This window comes from Mustela nigripes, chromosome X, assembly GCF_022355385.1.
Source record: "Mustela nigripes isolate SB6536 chromosome X, MUSNIG.SB6536, whole genome shotgun sequence".
In the NCBI taxonomy this organism is placed as follows: Eukaryota; Metazoa; Chordata; class Mammalia; order Carnivora; family Mustelidae; genus Mustela; species Mustela nigripes.
In genome coordinates, this window is record NC_081575.1 from 51,060,456 (window position 1) to 51,080,297 (window position 19,842).

Below are 19,842 nucleotides of genomic sequence, written 5' to 3' on the forward strand. Positions count from 1 at the left end.
CAGTGGGTTAAACCGCTGCCTTCGGCTCGGGTCATGATCTCAGGGTCCTGGGATGGAGTCCCGCATCGGGCTATCTGCTCAGCAGAGAGCCTGCTTCCCTGTCTCTCTCTCTCTGCCTGCCTCTCCGACTACTTGTGATTTCTCTCTGTCAAATAAATAAATAATACAAAAAATCTTAAATAAATAAATAAATGAATGAATAATAAAATTAATGAAAAGCACACATTATAACAACTCCAGCACTGCATATCCTGCACTCTCTTCATAGGAGAAAGTAATGATGAGCAAATAAACTTATAGTGACATTTTGGTTTTCTACTTTTTAGGTACAAAATATGCCATAAGACCAAAGAATACTGCCAGATCAACATCCCATACCACTTACAATAAAAAGATTAATTTTCTCATTTTGGGGCACCTGAGTGGCTCAGTTGGTTCAGTGCTTGACCCTTGATTTGGGCTCAGGTATAATCTCAGGGTTTTGAGATCGAGCCCCACATCTGGCTTCACATCAGGCATGGAGCCTGCTTAAGACTCTCTCTTTCCCCAAGATGCCTAGGTGGTTCAGTTTGTTAATCATCTGCCTTTGACTCATGTCCTGACCGCAGAACCTGGGATCAAGTCCCTCATTGGGGTCCTTGCTCAGCAGGGAGACTGCCTCTCCCTTTACCTGCTGTTCCCCCTACTTGTGCTTTCTCTTTCTCTAATAAATATATAAAATCTTTTAAAAAAAAATTATTTTTCCCTTACCCTCTTCCCCTCCCCCACCCACTTGTCCTCTCTCTCGTTAAAAAAAAGATTTTGTCATATTAACTGATATTTATAATGCTGACCTCATCAACACTAAAAAATTCTTGGGCATTTTCTATATCAAACAAAAATGCATTAATGCTTAATAAATTTTAGCACTAGGTCCATTTCAGGGTATTCTTACACTTTTACAATTACTAATTCACATATGGAAATTCATCATAACTCATTTTTCTAAAAACTCCATTTAACATTCCAGTTTAATATGTAGTCTTTAATACCTTTTGATGAATGATGTCGACTAGATCAATTTAAGAAATGATCTCCAAGAACCTCCCTTCAAAGCTCACATTATGGCTGGTATGGCACCTTGCCCCATAAAAAACCTAGAGCAGTCCTCAGTATATATGTAGTATCCCCCAAAATAGAATTGGACTCAATCTTCATATTTTCAGTAATACTATATGCTCAGAAAAGACTTAAGTAGAAATCTGGTTGATTCTGGTTATATAATCTCTTGAGTTTCATGCTCATATGAGAGACCACTAACCTATCTCACCCGAAGCTGATTTAGTTTTTCAGAGTACACTATAACATTATACTGCCTTCTATATTCTGCCTTTATGGATCCCATTTCAACAGGTGATTTTCATGTTTGAACTGCCTGATGTGAGAGGCTACAAACCTATAACTGCTGACAAGGTGGAAAATCTCCCCAAATTAGCTGTCCATCTAACAGCAGTTGAAGAGCTGGGGTCATGGAGCAAACACTGTTTTCTAAACCACACATATCTTCTTTGAACTAACCACACAAAATACCTGCACTCCAGGTTGCTAGCTGGGATCTTAAATGTGAATTCTCATCTAACTAGCCCCTCTCAAAAGTCAGGCGGAGATGATAGATATAATGGGGGAGAACCTTAGGGACATTTCTCAAGTACACTTTGGTAGCAGGTTAGATTACTGGAAAACTGCATACCAGTCGTATTACTCTGGGTCATTGGAGAAACATCTTGATTTTTTTAAACTAAAGGCACTATGTAGGATATACACATTCATAGAAACCCTGTCTACTTTATAGAATACCATCAAAGATGTACTCTCCTGTGTTGTTCAATACTCCTTTATTTAAAGAACCACAAAATGAAAACCTGCATTCAGAATTACAAAGAATGTTTTCCCTGAAAAGTAGATGTACTATCAAGTAACAGCTATGTCTCTCAGTACTTTTTCCCCTTCACTACAAGGAAAAGGGAACTATTATAAATTCATGTAATTACCTGGTATTGTCCTTGGCTTTTTGAAAATTATCACCTTCTCTCCTTGTTTACTTAGTTTGTACTTTTACCCTCATCTTAATGGTAGTGAGATACCTGCATCTTTCTGATGTTATAATTGCTTTAGTAATAGTCCCACAATAATAAGAGAAGTATATAAAACTCTAGTATATGCCCAAGCCATTTAATTAATTTAATCAAAATTAAAATATGTAAAAATCACAGATATTTATATGTATTTTCTTCAAGACTGTTTTGAACATACAGAAAATACAAAAAATATATAAGATGTTTTAAAATAGGGGTGCCTAGGTGGCTCAGTCAGTTAATCGTCTGCCTTGAACTTAGGTCATGATCTCAGGGTCTCAGGATCAAGCCCGATATCGGGCTCCTTGATCAGCGCAGAATCTGCTTCATTCTCTCTTTCTGCCCCTCCACCAAACCGTCCCTCACTCATGCTCTCTCTCTCTCTCTCAAATAAATAAAATCTTCAGAAAATGTTTTCAAATAGAAAGGAGCACCTGGATGGCTTAGACATTAAGTGTCTGCCTGTGGCTCAGGTCATGACCCCAGGGTCATTTTATAACTACTTATCCAGTAACAATTTCTAATTATTTTACTTAACCATTCATTTTATAAATTAAAACAGCATTTAAAGGAGAAAATGCATTGCATTGGTGGAGTGTCATGTGTCAAATAATAATAAAATAAATACAAACATAAGACTCCTCATTTACTCCACCTTCAAGCCTGTATTTTCTCTAAATAAAATACTTTAGAACTTGAGTCACTATTTGCTTTTATGTTTTTGTTTTTAAAAGGAATATACTTTATTTTTAGAACAAGTTTGCCTTTATTATATGATATAATATTGGAGGGGCACCTGGGTGACTCAGTGGGTTAAAGCCTCTGCCTTCGGCTCCAGTCATGATCCCAGGGTCCTGGCATCGAGCCCCACATCAGGCTCTCTGCTCAGTGGGAAGCCTGCTTCCTCCTCTCTGCCTGCCTGGCTCTCTGACTACTTGTGATCTCTATCGGTCAAATAAATAAATAAAATATTTATTAAAAGGTATAATATTGGATCTACCTTAAGTTAAATTTGTGTTTTGAAGCTAATGTTATGTAATTAAAAATTCACTATCACTTAATATTTATGATACCAACTTAGCTAAATAAGCATGGATATGGTTGCTATCAATTCCACTGACCAAGATTTTAAAATAAAATATAAAAATGGACATAACTGAATTTACTATTTTCTATTCTATGTAAAATGTACTAAAGTATTCTTAAATGATTTAGGCATATGAAAGTTAAAGCGAACAAATTTAAAATATCAATATTAAACAAGCCTAGTTTAATAATACTACCCATATGCCGGATTATGATATGTGCTCACAATTTTAAGTCCTGTTCACATTACTGCATCATAAAAAAAAAAATCCTTATTTCATTTTTCACAGGCACTCCAGTGCAAAATGTTCAAAAAGTACTGATCTATATATACATTTATATTATTTTTCCATGTAATGTTGGCTGTTTTGCAAGCTTTTATTAAGTTAAATAAAGGCTGTTTAAAGAGATATTAACACCCATAATTCAGAAAATGCTTTCTATTCCTAATTTTTAGTACTGCCATGAATCACCGATTTTTACTATGATGATTATATTAAAATGCATATTTATTAATATGTTTGGAAAATGTTTAAATCTAAAGTTAGAAAAAAGAAAGTAAAAACGAATGTTCCAAAGATAAGCAAATAAATACACATAAATAAACTCTAATAGACTCTTGAAAACACTGGTGGAGGAAGCTATCATCAAAGAAAGTGAATATAGACACTATGCCACCAGATAGGCAGATAATTAAAATTATAGGGAAAATAGAAAAAACAAGCTGTAGGGCAATTTTAGCAACAACTGTGAAAAGAATTGTATACAATCACAATTCTCTGACACTATGATTCAAACCAGAATTTGTTATTTTGTCCCGTATTAAGAAAACTCAGTGACAATGATTTATTGCAATGCATTCCTTCATATTTTCATAAAATATACTGCCAAATAGCTATATATCCTGTAATGAGTTGGAAGTGAATAAAATTGTTCAAACTCATTTGTCATTTCTCAGCAGGCACTGTTCCCTTTCATAGACTTTATCAAACAAATAGGCTCAAAAATCCGTAATAAGACAGTTCTCATTCTAAAACACACAGACCATGGTTGGTACATGCAACATTTAATGCAATTTGTGATCACATACCAGTCTTTACTTTATAGTCAAACTCACAAATTTTTAGGGTATTAGAGTTGTAAACATTCAATTTCATTAATTCACTAGGCAACCCTAAAAAGGTATGTGTAGCTTATGAATATGGTTTAGATCAATCCAACAGGTTTCACTCCTGTGAAGGAAACGGCTCATTCCTTTTCTCTGATAACACGTAAAAATTCATGGTGACAAAACAGTGCCAGATTGATGAAAATTCATTTTCACTTCAGAAACTTGAGTCACTATTTGCTTTTAAATTTTTGTTTTTAAAAGGAATATACTTTATTTTTAGACCAAGTTTGCCTTTATTATGAGATATAATATTGGAGGGGCACCTGGGTGGCTCAGTGGGTTAGAGCCTCTGCCTTCAGCTCGGGTCATGATCGGAGATGGAGAACCTATGGAGAACAACCTATGGAGAACCATAGGATGTTACTGATGACAGGCCAATATCCACATCAAATCACACATTACTGTATGTAAATTACACTGTATCAGCCACCATGAAACAAATAAAAGGGCAAGAGGGTCTCTTCCAAAAGGAGCCAAAAATCTAAATGAGAAAAGCAGACATACATTAATATACTTATTACAGAGCATTAAGCAGGTATAGAAGAACATAAACAGTAAAAAGTAAATAAATAAATAAATCCAGGGAGTGAACAGTGAGGGAGTAATTTGGGATATAGCCAGTTAGTGATACATTATATATGGTATTTTTAAATAACTGCATTTAGCAGAAAATAAGGAAATGACTTCAATAGTCTTTATATAATTTGAATGATTATGTAACATATGAATTTGAAATTTGTGACTCCATTTAATATTCAGAAATGACTGTACTTTGAGGGTGTTTGTAAAGCTATTAGTATTAGTGTGCATGTTTATATATTTACTCTACTAGGGGCTGGGCTGAAAAAAAAAATAAATAAATAAAACTGTAGTAAGGAATAGAAAGGGAAATTAGATAATAGATTCCATTTACTATAGCAGCCAAGAACCATAAGATAACTGGGAATAAAACTAATCATAGAGGTAAAGGATCTGTACTAGAGGAACTATAGAATGCTCATGAAAGAAACAGAAGAAGACACAAAAAGATGGAAAAGCATTCCATGCTCATGGATCAGAAGAATAAACATTGTTAAAATGTCTATACTGCCCAGAGCAATCAATACTTTCAAAGCCATCCTGATCAAAATTCCACCAGCATTTTTTAAAAGTGCTGGAACAAACAATCCTAAAATTTGTATAGAACCAGAAAAGACCCAGAAAAGAATTGCTAAGGAAATTTTGAAAAAGAAAAACAAAGCTGGGGGCATCATGTTGCCTGATTTCAAGCTTTACTACAAAGCTGTGATCAACAAGACAGGACAGTACTGGCACAAAAACAAACACATAAACCAATGTTAACAGGGTAAAGAGTACAGATACAGACCCTCAGCTCTATGGTCAAATAATCCTCCACAAAGCAGGGAAAATATACAGTGGAAAAAAGACAGTCTCGTCAAAAAATGGTGCTGGGAAAATTGGACACAATTCAAAAAAATAAACTTAAAATGTATGAAAGACCTCAACGTGAGGCTGGAATCTATCAAAAAGCTAGAGGAGAACATAGAGAGTAACCTCTTCGACATTTTGCCACAGCAACTTCTTTCAAGATATGTCCCCAAAGGCAAAGGAAACACAAGCAAAAATGAACTTTTGGGACTTCATCAAGATCAAAAGCTTCTGCACAGCAAAGGAAACAGTCAACAACAACAACAACAACAACAACAAGAAAAAAAAAGAGGCAACCCACGGAATGGGAGAAGATATTCACAAATGACACTAAAGACAAAGGGCTGACATCCAAGATCTATAAAGAACTCCTCAAACTCAACACACACAAAACAAATAATCATGCCAAAAAATGGGCAGAAGACATGAACAGATACTTCTACAAAGAAAACATACAAATAGCTAATAGACACATAAAAAAATGTTCATTATCATTAGTCATCAGGGAGATTCAAATCAAAACCTCAGTGAGATACAAACTTACACAAATTGGAATGGCCAAAATTATCAGGACAGGAAACAAGTGTTGGAGAGGATGTGGAGAAAGGGGAACCCTCTTACACTATTGGTGGGAATGCAAGTTGGGGCATTCCATTGGAAAACAGAGAGGAGATTCCTTTGAAAATTAAAAAAATAGAGCTACCCAATGGCCTGGCAATTGCACTACTGGGTATTCACCTAAAAAATACAGATGTAGTAAGCAGAAGGGCCATATGTGCCCCAATGTTCACAGCAGCAAATGGCCACAACTGCCAAACTGTGGAAAGAGCCAAAAATGCTCTTCAACAGATGAATGAATAAAAAAGATATGGTCCATTTATACAATGGATTATTACCCCTCCATCAGAAAGAATGAATACCCAATTTTTCTGTCAACTTGGATGGGAATGGAGGAGATTATGCTGAGTGAAATAAGTCAAGCAGAAGAAGTCAATTATATGGCTTCACTTACTTGCAGAGCATAAAGAATAACATGGAGGACATTAGGAGAAGGAAAGGAAAAATGAAGAGGGGAATTGGAGGGAGAGATGAAGCATAAGAGACTATGGACTCAGAAACAGAGGGATTTGGAGGGGAGATGGGTAGGGGCATGAGTGAACCTGGTGGTTGGTATTAGGGAGGGCACGTATTGCATGGAGCACTGGATGTAGTGCATAAACAATGAATCTCAGAACACTGAAAAAATAAAATTAATAAATAAATAAAGGCCAGCCAGACCTGGCATGAGGCCTGGGGAAAAAAACAACAAACAAACAAACAAAAAAACCTAAGCTAAGGAAAGAAATCAGTCATGCGAAAGCAAATGCCCAGATTCTTTTTTTTTTTTTAACTTTTATTTATTTATATGACACAGAGAGAGAGATCACAAGTAGGCAGAGAGGCAGGCAGAGAGAGGGGGGGAAGCAGGCTCCCCACTGAGCAGAGAGCCCGATGTGGGCTCAATTCTAGGACCCTGAGATCAAGACCTGAGCTGAAGGAAGAAGCGTAAGCCACTGAGCCACACAGGTGCCCCACAAATGCCCAGATTCTAATAAACATCAGGTTTTAAAAGGAGATATATACCAAAGATTTAGAAACTGCTATCTTCAATATTTTAAAATCAATTACACTTCTTTACACCTACAACAAGACAGAAGAAAGAGAAATTAAGGAGTCAATCCCATTTACAACTGCACCCAAAACTATAGGATACCTAGGAATAAACCTAACCAAAGAGGCACAGAATCTATACTCAGAAAACTATAAAGTACTCAGGAAAGAAATTGAGGAAGACGGAAATGGAAAAATGATCCATGCTCCTGTATTGGAAGAACAAGTATTGTGAAAATGTCTATGCTACCTAAAGCAATCTACTTATTTAATGCAATCCCTATCAAAATCCCATCCATTTTTTTCCAAAGAAATGGAACAAACAATCCTAAAATTTATATGAAACCAGAAAAGACCTCGATTAGCCAAAGGAATATTGAAAAAGAAAGCCAAAGTTGGTGGCATCACAATTCTGGACTTCAAGCTTTATTACAAAGCTGTCGTCATCAAGACAGTATGGTACTGGTACAAAAACAGACACATAGATCAATGGAACAGAATATAGAGTCCAGAAATAGACCCTCAACTCTATGGTCAACTAATCTTGGACAAAGCAGGAAAGACTGTCCGATCGTAAAAAGAAAGCCTCTTCAACAAACGGTGTTGGGAAAATTGGACAGCCACATGGATAAAAATGAAACTAGACAATTTCCTTACACCACACACAAAAATAGACTCAAAATGGATGAAGGACCTCAATATGAGAAAGAAATCCATCAAAATCCTTGAGGAGAACACAGGCAGCAACCTCTTCGACCTCAGCCGCAGCAACGTCTTCCTAGGAACATCGCCAAGGGCAAGGCAAGCAAGGGCACAAATGAACTATTGGGATTTCATCAAGATCAAAACCTTCTGCACAGCAAAGAAAACCGTTAACAAAACCAAAAGACAACTGACAGATTGGGAGAAGATATTTGCAAATGACGTATCAGATAAAGGGCTAGTATCCAAAATGTATAAAGAGCTTAGCGAACTCAACACCCAAAGAACAAATAATCCAATCAAGAAATGGGCAGAAGACATGAACAGACATTTCTGCAAAGAAGATATCCAGATGGCCAACAGACACATGAAAAAGTGCTCCACATCACTCGGCATCAGGGAAATATGAATCAAAACCCCAATGAGTTACCACTTCACACCAGTCGGAATGGCTAAAATTAACAAGTCAGGAAATGACAGATGCTGGTGAGGATGCAGAGAAAGGGGAACCCTCCTCCACTGTTGGTGGTAATGCATGTTGGTGCAACCACTCTGGAAAACAGCATGGAGGTTCCGCAAAAAGTTGAAAATAGAGCTACCCTATGACCCAGCAACTGGACATTTGGAGATGGAGAAGAGAAGTGAGTTGGGGGAAATTGGAGGGGAAGACGAACCATGAGAGACTGTGGACTCTGAGAAACAAACTGACGGTTTTGGAAGGGAGGGGATAGGGGTCTGGGGAAACCTGATGGTGGGTATTAAGGAGGGCATGTACTGCATGGAGCATTGGGTGTGGTGCATAAACAATGAATTTTGGAACACTGAAAAAAAATAATTTTTTTAAAAAAAGAGTCTATTTCTTGGTTTGCCTCTTTTTGTTCTCCCTGTGTATGTTATCTTAACTTCCACAAAGGAGTGAAATATAATATGGTATTTGTCTTTCTCACTGACTTATTTCAGTTAATATAATACTTCTAGCTCCATTCATGTCACTCCAATGTCAAGATTCCATTCATTACGGCTGAAGAATAATCCATTATATATACATATGCATGTGTTTATGTGTGTTTGTGTGTGTGTGTGTGTACACATACACACACATACACCACACCTTCTTTTGCCATTTATTAGTTGGTAGACACTTGGCTCTTTCCATAATTTGGCTATTGTTGATGATGCAATATAAACATTGGGATGCAAGTGTCCCATCAAGTTATTGTGTTTGTATACTTTGGGTAAATACCTAGTAGTGCAATTGCTGGATCATAGGGTAGCTCCATTTTTAACTTTTTGAGGAACCTCCACACTGTTTGCCACAGTGGCTGTACAAGTTTGCAATTCCCACCAACACTGCAAGAGATTTCCCCTTACCTTGCATCCTCACTGACATGTTGTTTCCAGGGTTGTTATTTAGCCATTCTGACAGGTGTGAGGTGGTATCTCATTATAGTTTTGATTTATATTTCCCTGATGATGTGTGATGTTGAGCATCTTTTCATGTGTCTGTCCTCCATTTGTATGTCTACTTTAGAAAAGTATCTAATCATGTCTTCCACTGATTTTTTAACTGGATTATTTGGTTATCAGATGTTGAGTTTGATAAATTCTTTATAGATTTTAAATACTAACCCTTTATCAGGTACATCATTTGCAAATACCGTCTCTCACTTTTCTCACCCCACAGGTTTCTTTTTAGTTTTGTTGTTTCCTCTGTTGTACAAAAGCTTTTTATCTGGATGAATTCCCAACAGTTCACTTTTGTTTTTGTTTCTCCTGCCTCAGGAGACATCTCTAATAAGAAGTAGCTAAAGCCGATGTCAAAGAAGTTATGTGTTGTCCTTTAGGGTTTTAATGGTTTCCTGCCTCACATTTAGATCTTTAATCCGTTTTGAATTTATTTTTCTGTATGGTAAAAGAAAGTGGTCCAGTTTCATTCTATTGTATATTGCTGTCCAGTTTTCCCAACAGCATTTGTTGAAGAGACTTTTTTCCATTGGATATTTTATCTTGCTTTATTGTAGATAAATTGACCATATAGCTGTGGATCCACTTCTGGGTTTTCTATTCTGTTCTATTGATCAATGTGTCTGTTTTTGTGCCAGTACCATACTGTCTTGAGGTGGTAACATTTTCTGATCCGTAAGAGCGAAACAGAAATTGAGAAAAATACAATAATTTATATTTCTCAAATTATACTCAAAATACAACCTACATTTAGGAGGTAAAGTAATATGATAATTACTAAGAATTGTGACAGCAGTAATAATATTAGTTTTGATTTGAAAAATTTATTCAGTCAATTTAGAATCAATTTCAATGTAAATGCATACACTTCATATGTCTAAGAGCCATAGATTAACAACCCTAAGTGGATTCAATTGTGAATTCTATTCTTCAGCTTCCTCAGGTTTAAAAATCTCTGCCCAAAATAATAGATAGTATTTCCCCAGGATTGGTATCTTATCCTCTAACGTTTGGCTCACATGCAAAGCAGGACTGGAGAGGAAGGGGAGCACTGGCCAAGTCATTTACCTTCTAAACAAATCTATGGTAATAAAAGCAAATCACTCAATAAATACTGAACTGAGCAGTTGAATTCATAAATTGCTCTCTTTAGCACTTTCAAACTAATCTATTACTATATTTAGCAAGAGATAACAGGACTATAAGTTAAATCCAAACACAAAAAATAAACCTAGTGTAAAAACAATGGAATTTTTTTTCATCTCTTAACTGGTTCCCTGACTCCATCTGTATTCTCCTAATATATGGATATGTCAGAAACAGAAACTCCCACATAACAAATAATAATTTTCAGGTATTTTCCGTCATTTCCTCTCCCAAATTCATTCATCCAGGGCTATTTTCACTTGCTTGCTTGTAAATCCTACAAAAAGTCTAGTCAATTTATCCATCGCCATCTCCACCTGAGCTTCCAACAGTTAGAAAAACAGAAAAGTTCAAAGCATTTGGAAAAGCGGTAAGGTTCTAAAAGTATGCCAGTTGATATATTTTGTTGAAAAAAATCTACTTCCTAAAAGTCAACAGTTTAAAATTCACAGAAGGAGACGAGGATCTTTGGAAAATGAAAAATCTTTTCATCACTTCAATGAGCAGATTTAAAATGCTCTTCATCCACAGTGGGGTAGATGTAGCCCTCAATTCAGATACTCAAGAGACTGCTTGATGGCCCTGCCGCTCAGGCTGTAAAGCTGGGTCTGGAGCTCATATACACTTTTGCTTTCCCCTTGAGGACATTCATGGATCAAACGCAGAACATCCTTGTGGATGAAGTCAAGGTGGTAGTACTCGCCATACTTCTGGACCTCATTTATTTTTGATGGCGCACTGGGTCCAGAGGCCACTTCGTGGGCTTTATCCAGCATCATATGTGCATTGACTATTTCCAGAATATGTGTGGTGAACTCATTCATGTCCTCCAGGACTCGGATATTCAATACCTCGAGGCCCTTTACTTCTTTAAAACATCTGAGGATACCAATCACTTTGACATAACTTCCACTAGAAGAAGCGACATGCCCTGTTTTGCTTTATTTCTTCCGAGCCACTGGCGGACCTCAATAGGCTTGGTGTTTGTATCATCAATTCTGTAAAGAATGTAGTTTGAAGCTCTCTGGCCTTCTGATTATCCCCACAATAGAGACCTGGGAAACTTCAATTCCCCTTATCTTGAAAACACTGTCAACCAGGGTGGAGGTGAAGCAGCTGGTTTACAGGACAAGGTATAATACCCTGAATTCGGATCCTGGATCTTCGAGTTTTCGTAGCAGGAGCTTCACCACCCTGAGATGGCTGGTCATTGCTTCCAAAAGTTTCACCCACAGCAGAGATGCTGCCATAGCTCACGAAACCATTCTTACTCATCTTAAGAAGAGCTCAGAGAGATTAGGAGGTAGGTTTTCACTTTAGTCAGCGAGTTCCTCAGGAGGGCTCTGACTGCTTCAAACAGCTACCACCAGTTCGATGTGTGGTGATGCAAGCAGCTACCAAAATGCTGTTCTCTCCAACTAATGAGGACCTACCAACTTCTCACCAGGTCCCATAATTCTTTGGAGTTGTATGGTAGTTGCTGGCCTATATTTTAAAGGCCCCACGTATTATTTCAAGCCTTTTTTGCCATCTGTATAAAATGCATTTTTATTAGGTACCCCTCCCCTTCATTCATAACTGCCACAACTTCTTCAATAGTCACTTCTTAAATATTCATTTATTCACCCACATAATTTTCAGAGCACTAAGTGCACTATGGTAAAGAGCTATAGGTTTATATGGCAGAGGTAGCAGGTGTGTGGGGGCAGGGCACAAAAATGGTTATGGTTCTCAAAGAACTCACATTCATTAAATCATTTGTTCAATCATTAAAACCAGAAGCATTCTAGATGGTCATCATATTCAAAAGTAAATCACATCTTACCCCTGCCTTTTTAAGTTTTGTTTTTTATTATTATAGAATTGTAATTTTCCAGTTATTCTGACAAATACACTATCAGTAAAAAGAAATAGCTGGTATATTTCAATTCCTACATCAATTCAAGTGAGCTCTAAATTATTTTCAAGACTCTACCAATAGTTCGGAGAAATACAAAATGTGGTCTCCATTAGATATTAGGAAAAACATGAATAAAATCAAAATACCATTTCTGTACACTTTTAAGCAGTAATTTGTGAATTACTATAGCAATTTATATGAATATCTCCCAGAATATTTTCATATTACATTGAAAAGCCATTTTTCCTCATAAAACATGTTATTGGGGTTATAATTTAAAGGTTTCTTTATGATTAATAAAGAATATCATAAGTGACATAAGTCAAGCAGAGAGAGTCAATTATCATATGCTTTCATTTATTTGTGGAGCATATCAAATAGCATGGAAGACATGGGAAGTTAGAGAGGAGAAGGGAGTTGGGGAAAATTGGAAGGGGAGGTGAATCATGAGAGACTATGGACACTGAAAAACAATCTGAGGGGTTTGAAGTGGCGGGGGGTGGGAGGTTGGGGTACCAGGTGGTGGGTATTATAGAGGGCACGGATTGCATGGAGCACTGGGTGTGGTGAAAAAATAATGAATACTGCTATGCTGAAAATAAATAAATTTAATTTTAAAAAAAAGAATATCATTGTTGGAATCTACCACTGGCAAAGAACTTCATTAAAAATACTTTGATATTAGAAAATAACCTAAACTTGTAGAGCTTTGAGTTTATTAATACTTTCTCTCATTTCTTTTACTGGTTAAAATAATTTAATTTTGGTATGCCAAATTACAAAAATATGTGAATAGTAGATCTAATACTTATAGAAAAAGAACTGTATTTATTTTTCAGTCAGAAATGGATAATACCAGAGCCAATATACTTAATTTGTTTTACAAATAAATATAATACTTGTTACCTTTGCACACAAACTACCAAGTAAATGTGGATATTTAACTTCTGGATCCATGTTTTATATAATAAAAGAGGAATTAAACATGTAAGTAATATCTGTATTCCTAAAATTGCCCAGTATTAAGATATCAGGATAACTGTATTTTATCAAATGTTTACAACCTAATAATCAGACATTGCTGTTTTATTAGCTGACATCAGACTGTTCAGAAAAGCTTGAGGTTAAAATGATGTAACTAATTGTACATCAACAACTACATTCAGTAAAATTGCATGATCTATACCAAAATGTTAAGAACCACCCCACCTACCTGACAGGATTGCTGGTTAAAGAAACCCTCAGAGATTCAAGGCAGTTAAGAAGTTTCTCATCTGAAATACCAGATCGTAATTCATGAACATATTCTTGTGAAGACAAGGTACATTCATGTTTGCTGTTTTTCAGCCCTCCCTATAAAAAAAAAAGTAATCACATTTTAAAAAAACAACAGGTTTTGAAAGAACTTTTAAAATAAAATAATGCACAGACCATGCAAGTATTTTATTATAGAAAAATATGTGCGTAGTGCTATGCACTTAAAAATTCTTGGTCATAGAAATAACGAGGTAAAATCAAGTTATATACATATCTCAACCCTACCCTAATCCTCATTTAAAAAGAAATTACACTGCTAGTACTCATAGTCTAAAAAGACTATGGACGTGAGATTAAGTGTCACTGACAAGGATGCTTAAATTTACAATCTAGGCACTAACATTAACCCACAGAATGAACATTTACAAATCGTCTTATTAAATTTCCTAGTTAATATGCTTCTGTTCTATACCGTAAAATACAGTGAAGAATTTTTAATATAAAACATTACAGATAACCAAAAACTACTGAAATGTATCAGAGAATTAGCCTAACTCAAAAAACAAGTGAAAACAGTTATTAAAATGTAAAACAGTACAGTCTCCATTTAGCATGTTAATCATATTAGTCTAAAGTATTCACTACTTCCCAACTATTCCTTCCTATGTTACTCCCATGTTGTATATTAATTTTAAAAAGTCATCAAATAACCTGGTGATTCACAGACCTGTACCCCTGGGGATAATAATATATGTTTATAAAAAATAAAAAATTAATAATTCAAAAAAAATGAAAAAAAAGTCATCAAATGCATTTATCTGATAATGACTAGTTTTTAGCTTAATTTCCAATATACATGGGGTTATTCTAGAACTCATTATCTCAACACAGCTCCTTAGCTTCATCACCTTGCCATAGTAACTATATAAGTAGTTTGGAGAAAAGACTGAAAGGAAAACATCATCAACACATTCATTGCACTAATAACTCAGTTTCACATTCTAGATATACAGAATCATATACATAATCATTCTAGATATATATTACAAATTTATTCCCCTGAATTAAAATTCTAGTTTGAGTCAAATATTTCAAGTCTGTACTAATCACACTTAAGTTTCTTTAAGTACCTAAGCTAGAATAAGGAAAGTGATTTGGTTTGGTTTGTTTTTTTCCCTAATTTGGTAGAAGTTATATCATTTGAGGATATAAAATTTTTTAAAAATGTGTTAACAATGAGAAATGGATTCCACAGGGTTGCATGGTGTTTGGCTTTTATCAAGAATGCCTCCTGGGGCGCGTGGGTGGCTCAGTGGGTTAAGCCTCTGCCTTCAGCTCAGGTCATGATCCCAGGGTCCTGGGATGGAGCTCCACATCCAGCTCTCTGCTCTGTGGGGAACCCGCTTCCTCCTCTCTCTCTCTCTCTCTCTCTCTGCCTGCTTCTCAGCCTACTTGTGATCTCTGTCTGTCAAATAAATAAATAAAATCTTAAAAAAAAAAAAAAAAGGAATGCCTCCTCACTGCAGAAATAGACATTCTTAATGTCTGAATTTTTTAAAATTCCATTGAATAGTAAGTATCTGATAAAGTCTTTTTTAAATATTTTATTTATTTATTTGAGAGACAGAGAGAGAGACAGCATGAGCAGGGGGAAAGGCAGAGGAGAAGTAGACTGCCTGTTGAGCATGGAGTCATACATGGGGCTCAATCCCAAAACCCTGGGATCATAACCTGAGCCAAAGGCAGATGCTTAACCAAATGAGCCAACCAAGCACCACTTAAGTCTGGTACAGTCCTGCAGCAACTTGTATTCCCTTCTGGTGCTGTAGCACTATAACTATTATAAAACTTAAGACACTGAGGCAAAGGTCATTATTTATGTCTATCACCCTTCTAGATTCAGAACTCTATGCGAGATATCTAACACAGTGATTTGGTTTAGTGAGCCTCAAAGGAAGTGTGCTATTATTGTATCTGGCCAATAAGAATTACAGAACAAGGAATACAGTTTCATAGTTTTAGATCACTTATTTTGTATAATTCATACTAACTTGGTATTTTTATTTGTTAGGATATACAGATGCTTAAGACTTCTGCTGAATAAATCACGACATAGATAGCAAAGTATCACCATGAAATCTTTTCCACATTCCTTTTTTCTTATTTTTTTTTTTTAGATTTTATGTATTTATTTGAGAGGAGAGAGGGAGGGCACAGGGGGAGGATGAGAGAGAGAAGCAGGCTCCCCACTGAGCAGGGAGCCTGATGTGAGGCTTGATCCCAGGACCCTGAGATCATTACCTGAGCCAAAGGCAGACGCTTTACTGACTGAGCTACCCAGTGCCCCATTTCTTTAACTTATTTACCCAACACTTAGGGCTGTAGAACCACAAAGAATGATAGGAAGTAAACATTTATAGTATAAAATGGTGCAAGTCTGCAGTCACAAACCACTTTCATATGACCCTCAAACCCATTTTCATAATTAATGGATAACGAGGCCCTACCAATCCTTCCCTGGAGGCTTGCACATGAGTTTATTACTGTAGAATGACCTTTGTATTTGCTGTTTACTCTGCCTGCAGGATTCTTACTCCTAATATCTCCATCCCTAATTCATCATCTAAGTCTCAACCCAATAGTGCTCTCACTACCACATTCATCATCACATCATTTTATATCTCATTCACAGTATTAGCTCAGTGTAACCTTACATCATTCAGTACTCTACTTGTTTACTGCGTCTTCACTATAAAAACATAAACTCTATGAGGCAGGAATCTTGCCAACACTGTACACCATTTTGTCCCCAGATCTTAACACAATGCTTTTTAAGTAGTCTACATGTTGGGCACTTTAACATGGGACTTGAACTCAAAACCCTTAGATCAACACCTCAGCTTAACCAACTGAACCACCCAGGAGCTCCTCAAAACATCTTTCTTTAATTTGTGGATGGATGGATGGATGGTGAGTAAACAAATGGGTGAGTAAACAAATGGGTAAATGTCTGATGAGTTCAACAAGCTGAAACTTCAAAACTTAGTTTAAACGATTTGCTTCACAATATTACAGTACTGAGATGTTCCATTACCATATATTCAGAAATGCTAGTGTAGACTAGGTAAACTGAGACCATGTACGGCATTCTAGGAAGAGCTCAAACTGTCACTGGGCTTAATTGTGACACCTTCACTTATCTAGGTAAACTTTGAGCAGACTATTCAACTAATCTCTATAAACCTGTTTACTCATTCATGATATTGGGTAATAGACACTCACCCCTCATGTTTATTTTAAGGATTAAGTGAGAGGATGCATATAAAGTGGTCAAAACAGGCATTTTGTATATGTTGTCTCATAGACAAAGTAAGCTGCTCAGAAATGTTTGTTCCCTTCGTTATGGTCATGGCTGAGGTATTTGTGCCTCATAGAAAAGCTGTGACAGCCCAATACCTTAGGACACCCTCCTCCCCCAACTCTTAGAAACAGGTTTAAATTTAAATTATGTAATTTAAGATACTCTGTGTTTATAAGGACTGAAAGGAACCTAATGGAGCAATATAAGAAATACATAGCCTTCTAAAACAAATACGTTTTATCAAGCTTTCATGGGTTTTAACATAAGTTCATACTTGAAGATTAAGAAAACATAATAGCATATAAAAGATGAGATGACCATTAAGTATGAGCTCATCTAATAATATCATTACAAAAATAGAAAACCATGCTCACTGTCCATGGTCACCTAATTAGTGAGGTTGCAAGAATAAAACACGAATATTCTGGTCCTCAGGTTACTTCTTTTTCCACCATATGTCACTTTCTCTCAATACTGAATAAAAAATCAGAGCACCAACTACTTAATTATGAAATCTGTACTACAAATGCCAAAGTATCTTCAGCACAATCAATATAATGCAATATGTTAAAGAAATCACAAAGAAACAAAACAGTGCAATAGATTAAACAAATTCTCACTATACTTAATAGAACTGTAATACAAGAATGACTTATGATTAACATCCTGTTCTGATACTGAACAAAGTAAACTACTAGATAATGGAAAGGTAATAATGGAAATTTTAATTAGCTGATCTGTATGAGACTAATGAAAATTACCACTGTGCTCATTTGATCTTTAAAAAATAATGCATACAAAGTTAGCAATTAGCATGTATCATGCCATTCCAAAGCTAGGTTAACAAATAGTTTTCCTAATTTGAAGGCATTCCTTAATTTGGAAATCATTAGGATAGAGATAAGGATCAATGTGACTGTACTTGTGTTACTCTAACATAATACACACAAAAAACCAAAAGATACTTTGGGCCAGTTTAATAATTACATTCCCTTAACTCTGACATGAAATGTTAATATCAAAATCAATGATATTCTAAAAAGAACACTTTAGGATTACAATGGAGATACTTTTTTTAAAAAAGGTTTTATTTATTTATTTGACAGAGAGAGATCACAAGTAGGCAGAGAGGCAGGCAGAGATAGAGGTGGAACAGTCTCTCTGCTCCCAACATGGGGCTCAATCCCAGGACCCTAGGATGACAACTCCTGCCAAAGGCAGAGGCAGAGGCCTTAACCCACTTAGCCACCCAGGTGCCCCAGAGATACTACTTCTAATATTGCTATTTATTTATTTTTATTTTAATTCCAATTAGAAGACATATAGTGTCGTATTACTTTCAGATGTACAACAGGGTAATTCACCACAACACAATACCTGGGGCTCAACATAGTGCATTCTTTAATCCCCACCAGCTATATAATTCATCTATCCCGCCACCCTCCCCTCTAGCAACCATTCTTTCTTCTCCATAATTAAAAGTCCATTTCTTGGGGCACCTGGGTGGCTCAGTGGGTTAAAGCCTCTGCCTTCGACTCAGGTCATGATCCCAGGGTCCTGGGATCGAGCCCTACATAGGGATCTCTGCTTAGTGGGGAGCCTGCTTCCCTTCCTCTCTCTGCCTGCCTCTCTGCCTACTTGTGATCACTGTCTGTCAAATAAATAAATAAAATATTTTTTTAAGTCCATTTCTTGATTTGTATCTGTGTCTCTCTCATTTTCTCCCTATTACTTGTGTGTTTTGTTTCTTAAATTCCACAAGTGAAATCATATGGTATTTGTCCTTCTCTGATGAACTTTTTTCACTTATCATAATACAATTCCAACAATCACTGTTTATGCACCACACCCAGTGCTCCATGCAATATGTACCCTCCTTAATACCAATCACCAGGCTAAACTATGCCACAGCCCCCTCTAAAACCCTCACTTTGTTTCTCAGAGTCCATAGTCTTTCATGGTCCATCTCCCCCTCCGATTTCCCCCACTTCATTTTCCATTCCTTCTCCTAATGTCCTCCATGATATTCCTTATGTTCCCCAAGTAAGTGAAACCATATGATAATTGACTTTCTCTGCTTGACTTATTTCACTCAGCAGAATCTCCTCCAGGTGCAAAAGCTGGGTATTTATCCTCTCTGATGGCTGAGTAATATTCCATTGTGTATATGCACCGTATCTTCTATATCCATTCACCTGCTGAAGTGCATTTTGGCTCTTTCCACGGTTTGGCTATTATGGCCATTACTGCTATGAACATTGGTGTACATGTGGCCCTTCTTTTCACTACATCTGTATGTTTGGGGTAAATACCCACTAGTGCAATTGCCGGGACATAGGCTAGCTCTATTTTTTTTTTTAAGATTTTTTTATTTATTGGGGCACCTGGGTGTCTCAGTGGGTTAAAGCCTCTGCCTTCGGCTCAGGTCATGGTGTCAGGGTCCTGGGATGGAGCCCTGCATCAGGCTCTCTGCTCAGTGGGGAGCCTGCTTCCTCCTCTCTCTCTGCCTGCCTCTCTGCCTACTTGTGATCTCTGTCTGTCAAATAAAGAAATAAAATCTTAA

The 19,842-nt window shown here is 36.5% G+C and overlaps 2 protein-coding genes across 2 annotated transcripts in view; both read right to left on the reverse strand.

The window, feature by feature from the left end:
• DIAPH2 (diaphanous related formin 2) overlaps window positions 1-19,842 on the reverse strand; it is a 987,699-nt gene that overhangs the window by 737,593 nt on the left and 230,264 nt on the right. Inside the window, exon 6 of the mRNA XM_059385748.1 lies at window positions 13,875-14,014. Coding sequence (XP_059241731.1) covers window positions 13,875-14,014 — 140 coding nt within the window. The remainder of the gene's footprint in view (window positions 1-13,874; window positions 14,015-19,842) is intronic.
• On the reverse strand, window positions 11,258-12,113 carry RPA4 (replication protein A4). The gene is given in 5 exon segments (XM_059385899.1): window positions 11,258-11,315; window positions 11,317-11,678; window positions 11,681-11,792; window positions 11,794-11,870; window positions 11,872-12,113. Coding segments are annotated over 5 exon segments (774 nt in total). The 5' UTR covers window positions 12,037-12,113.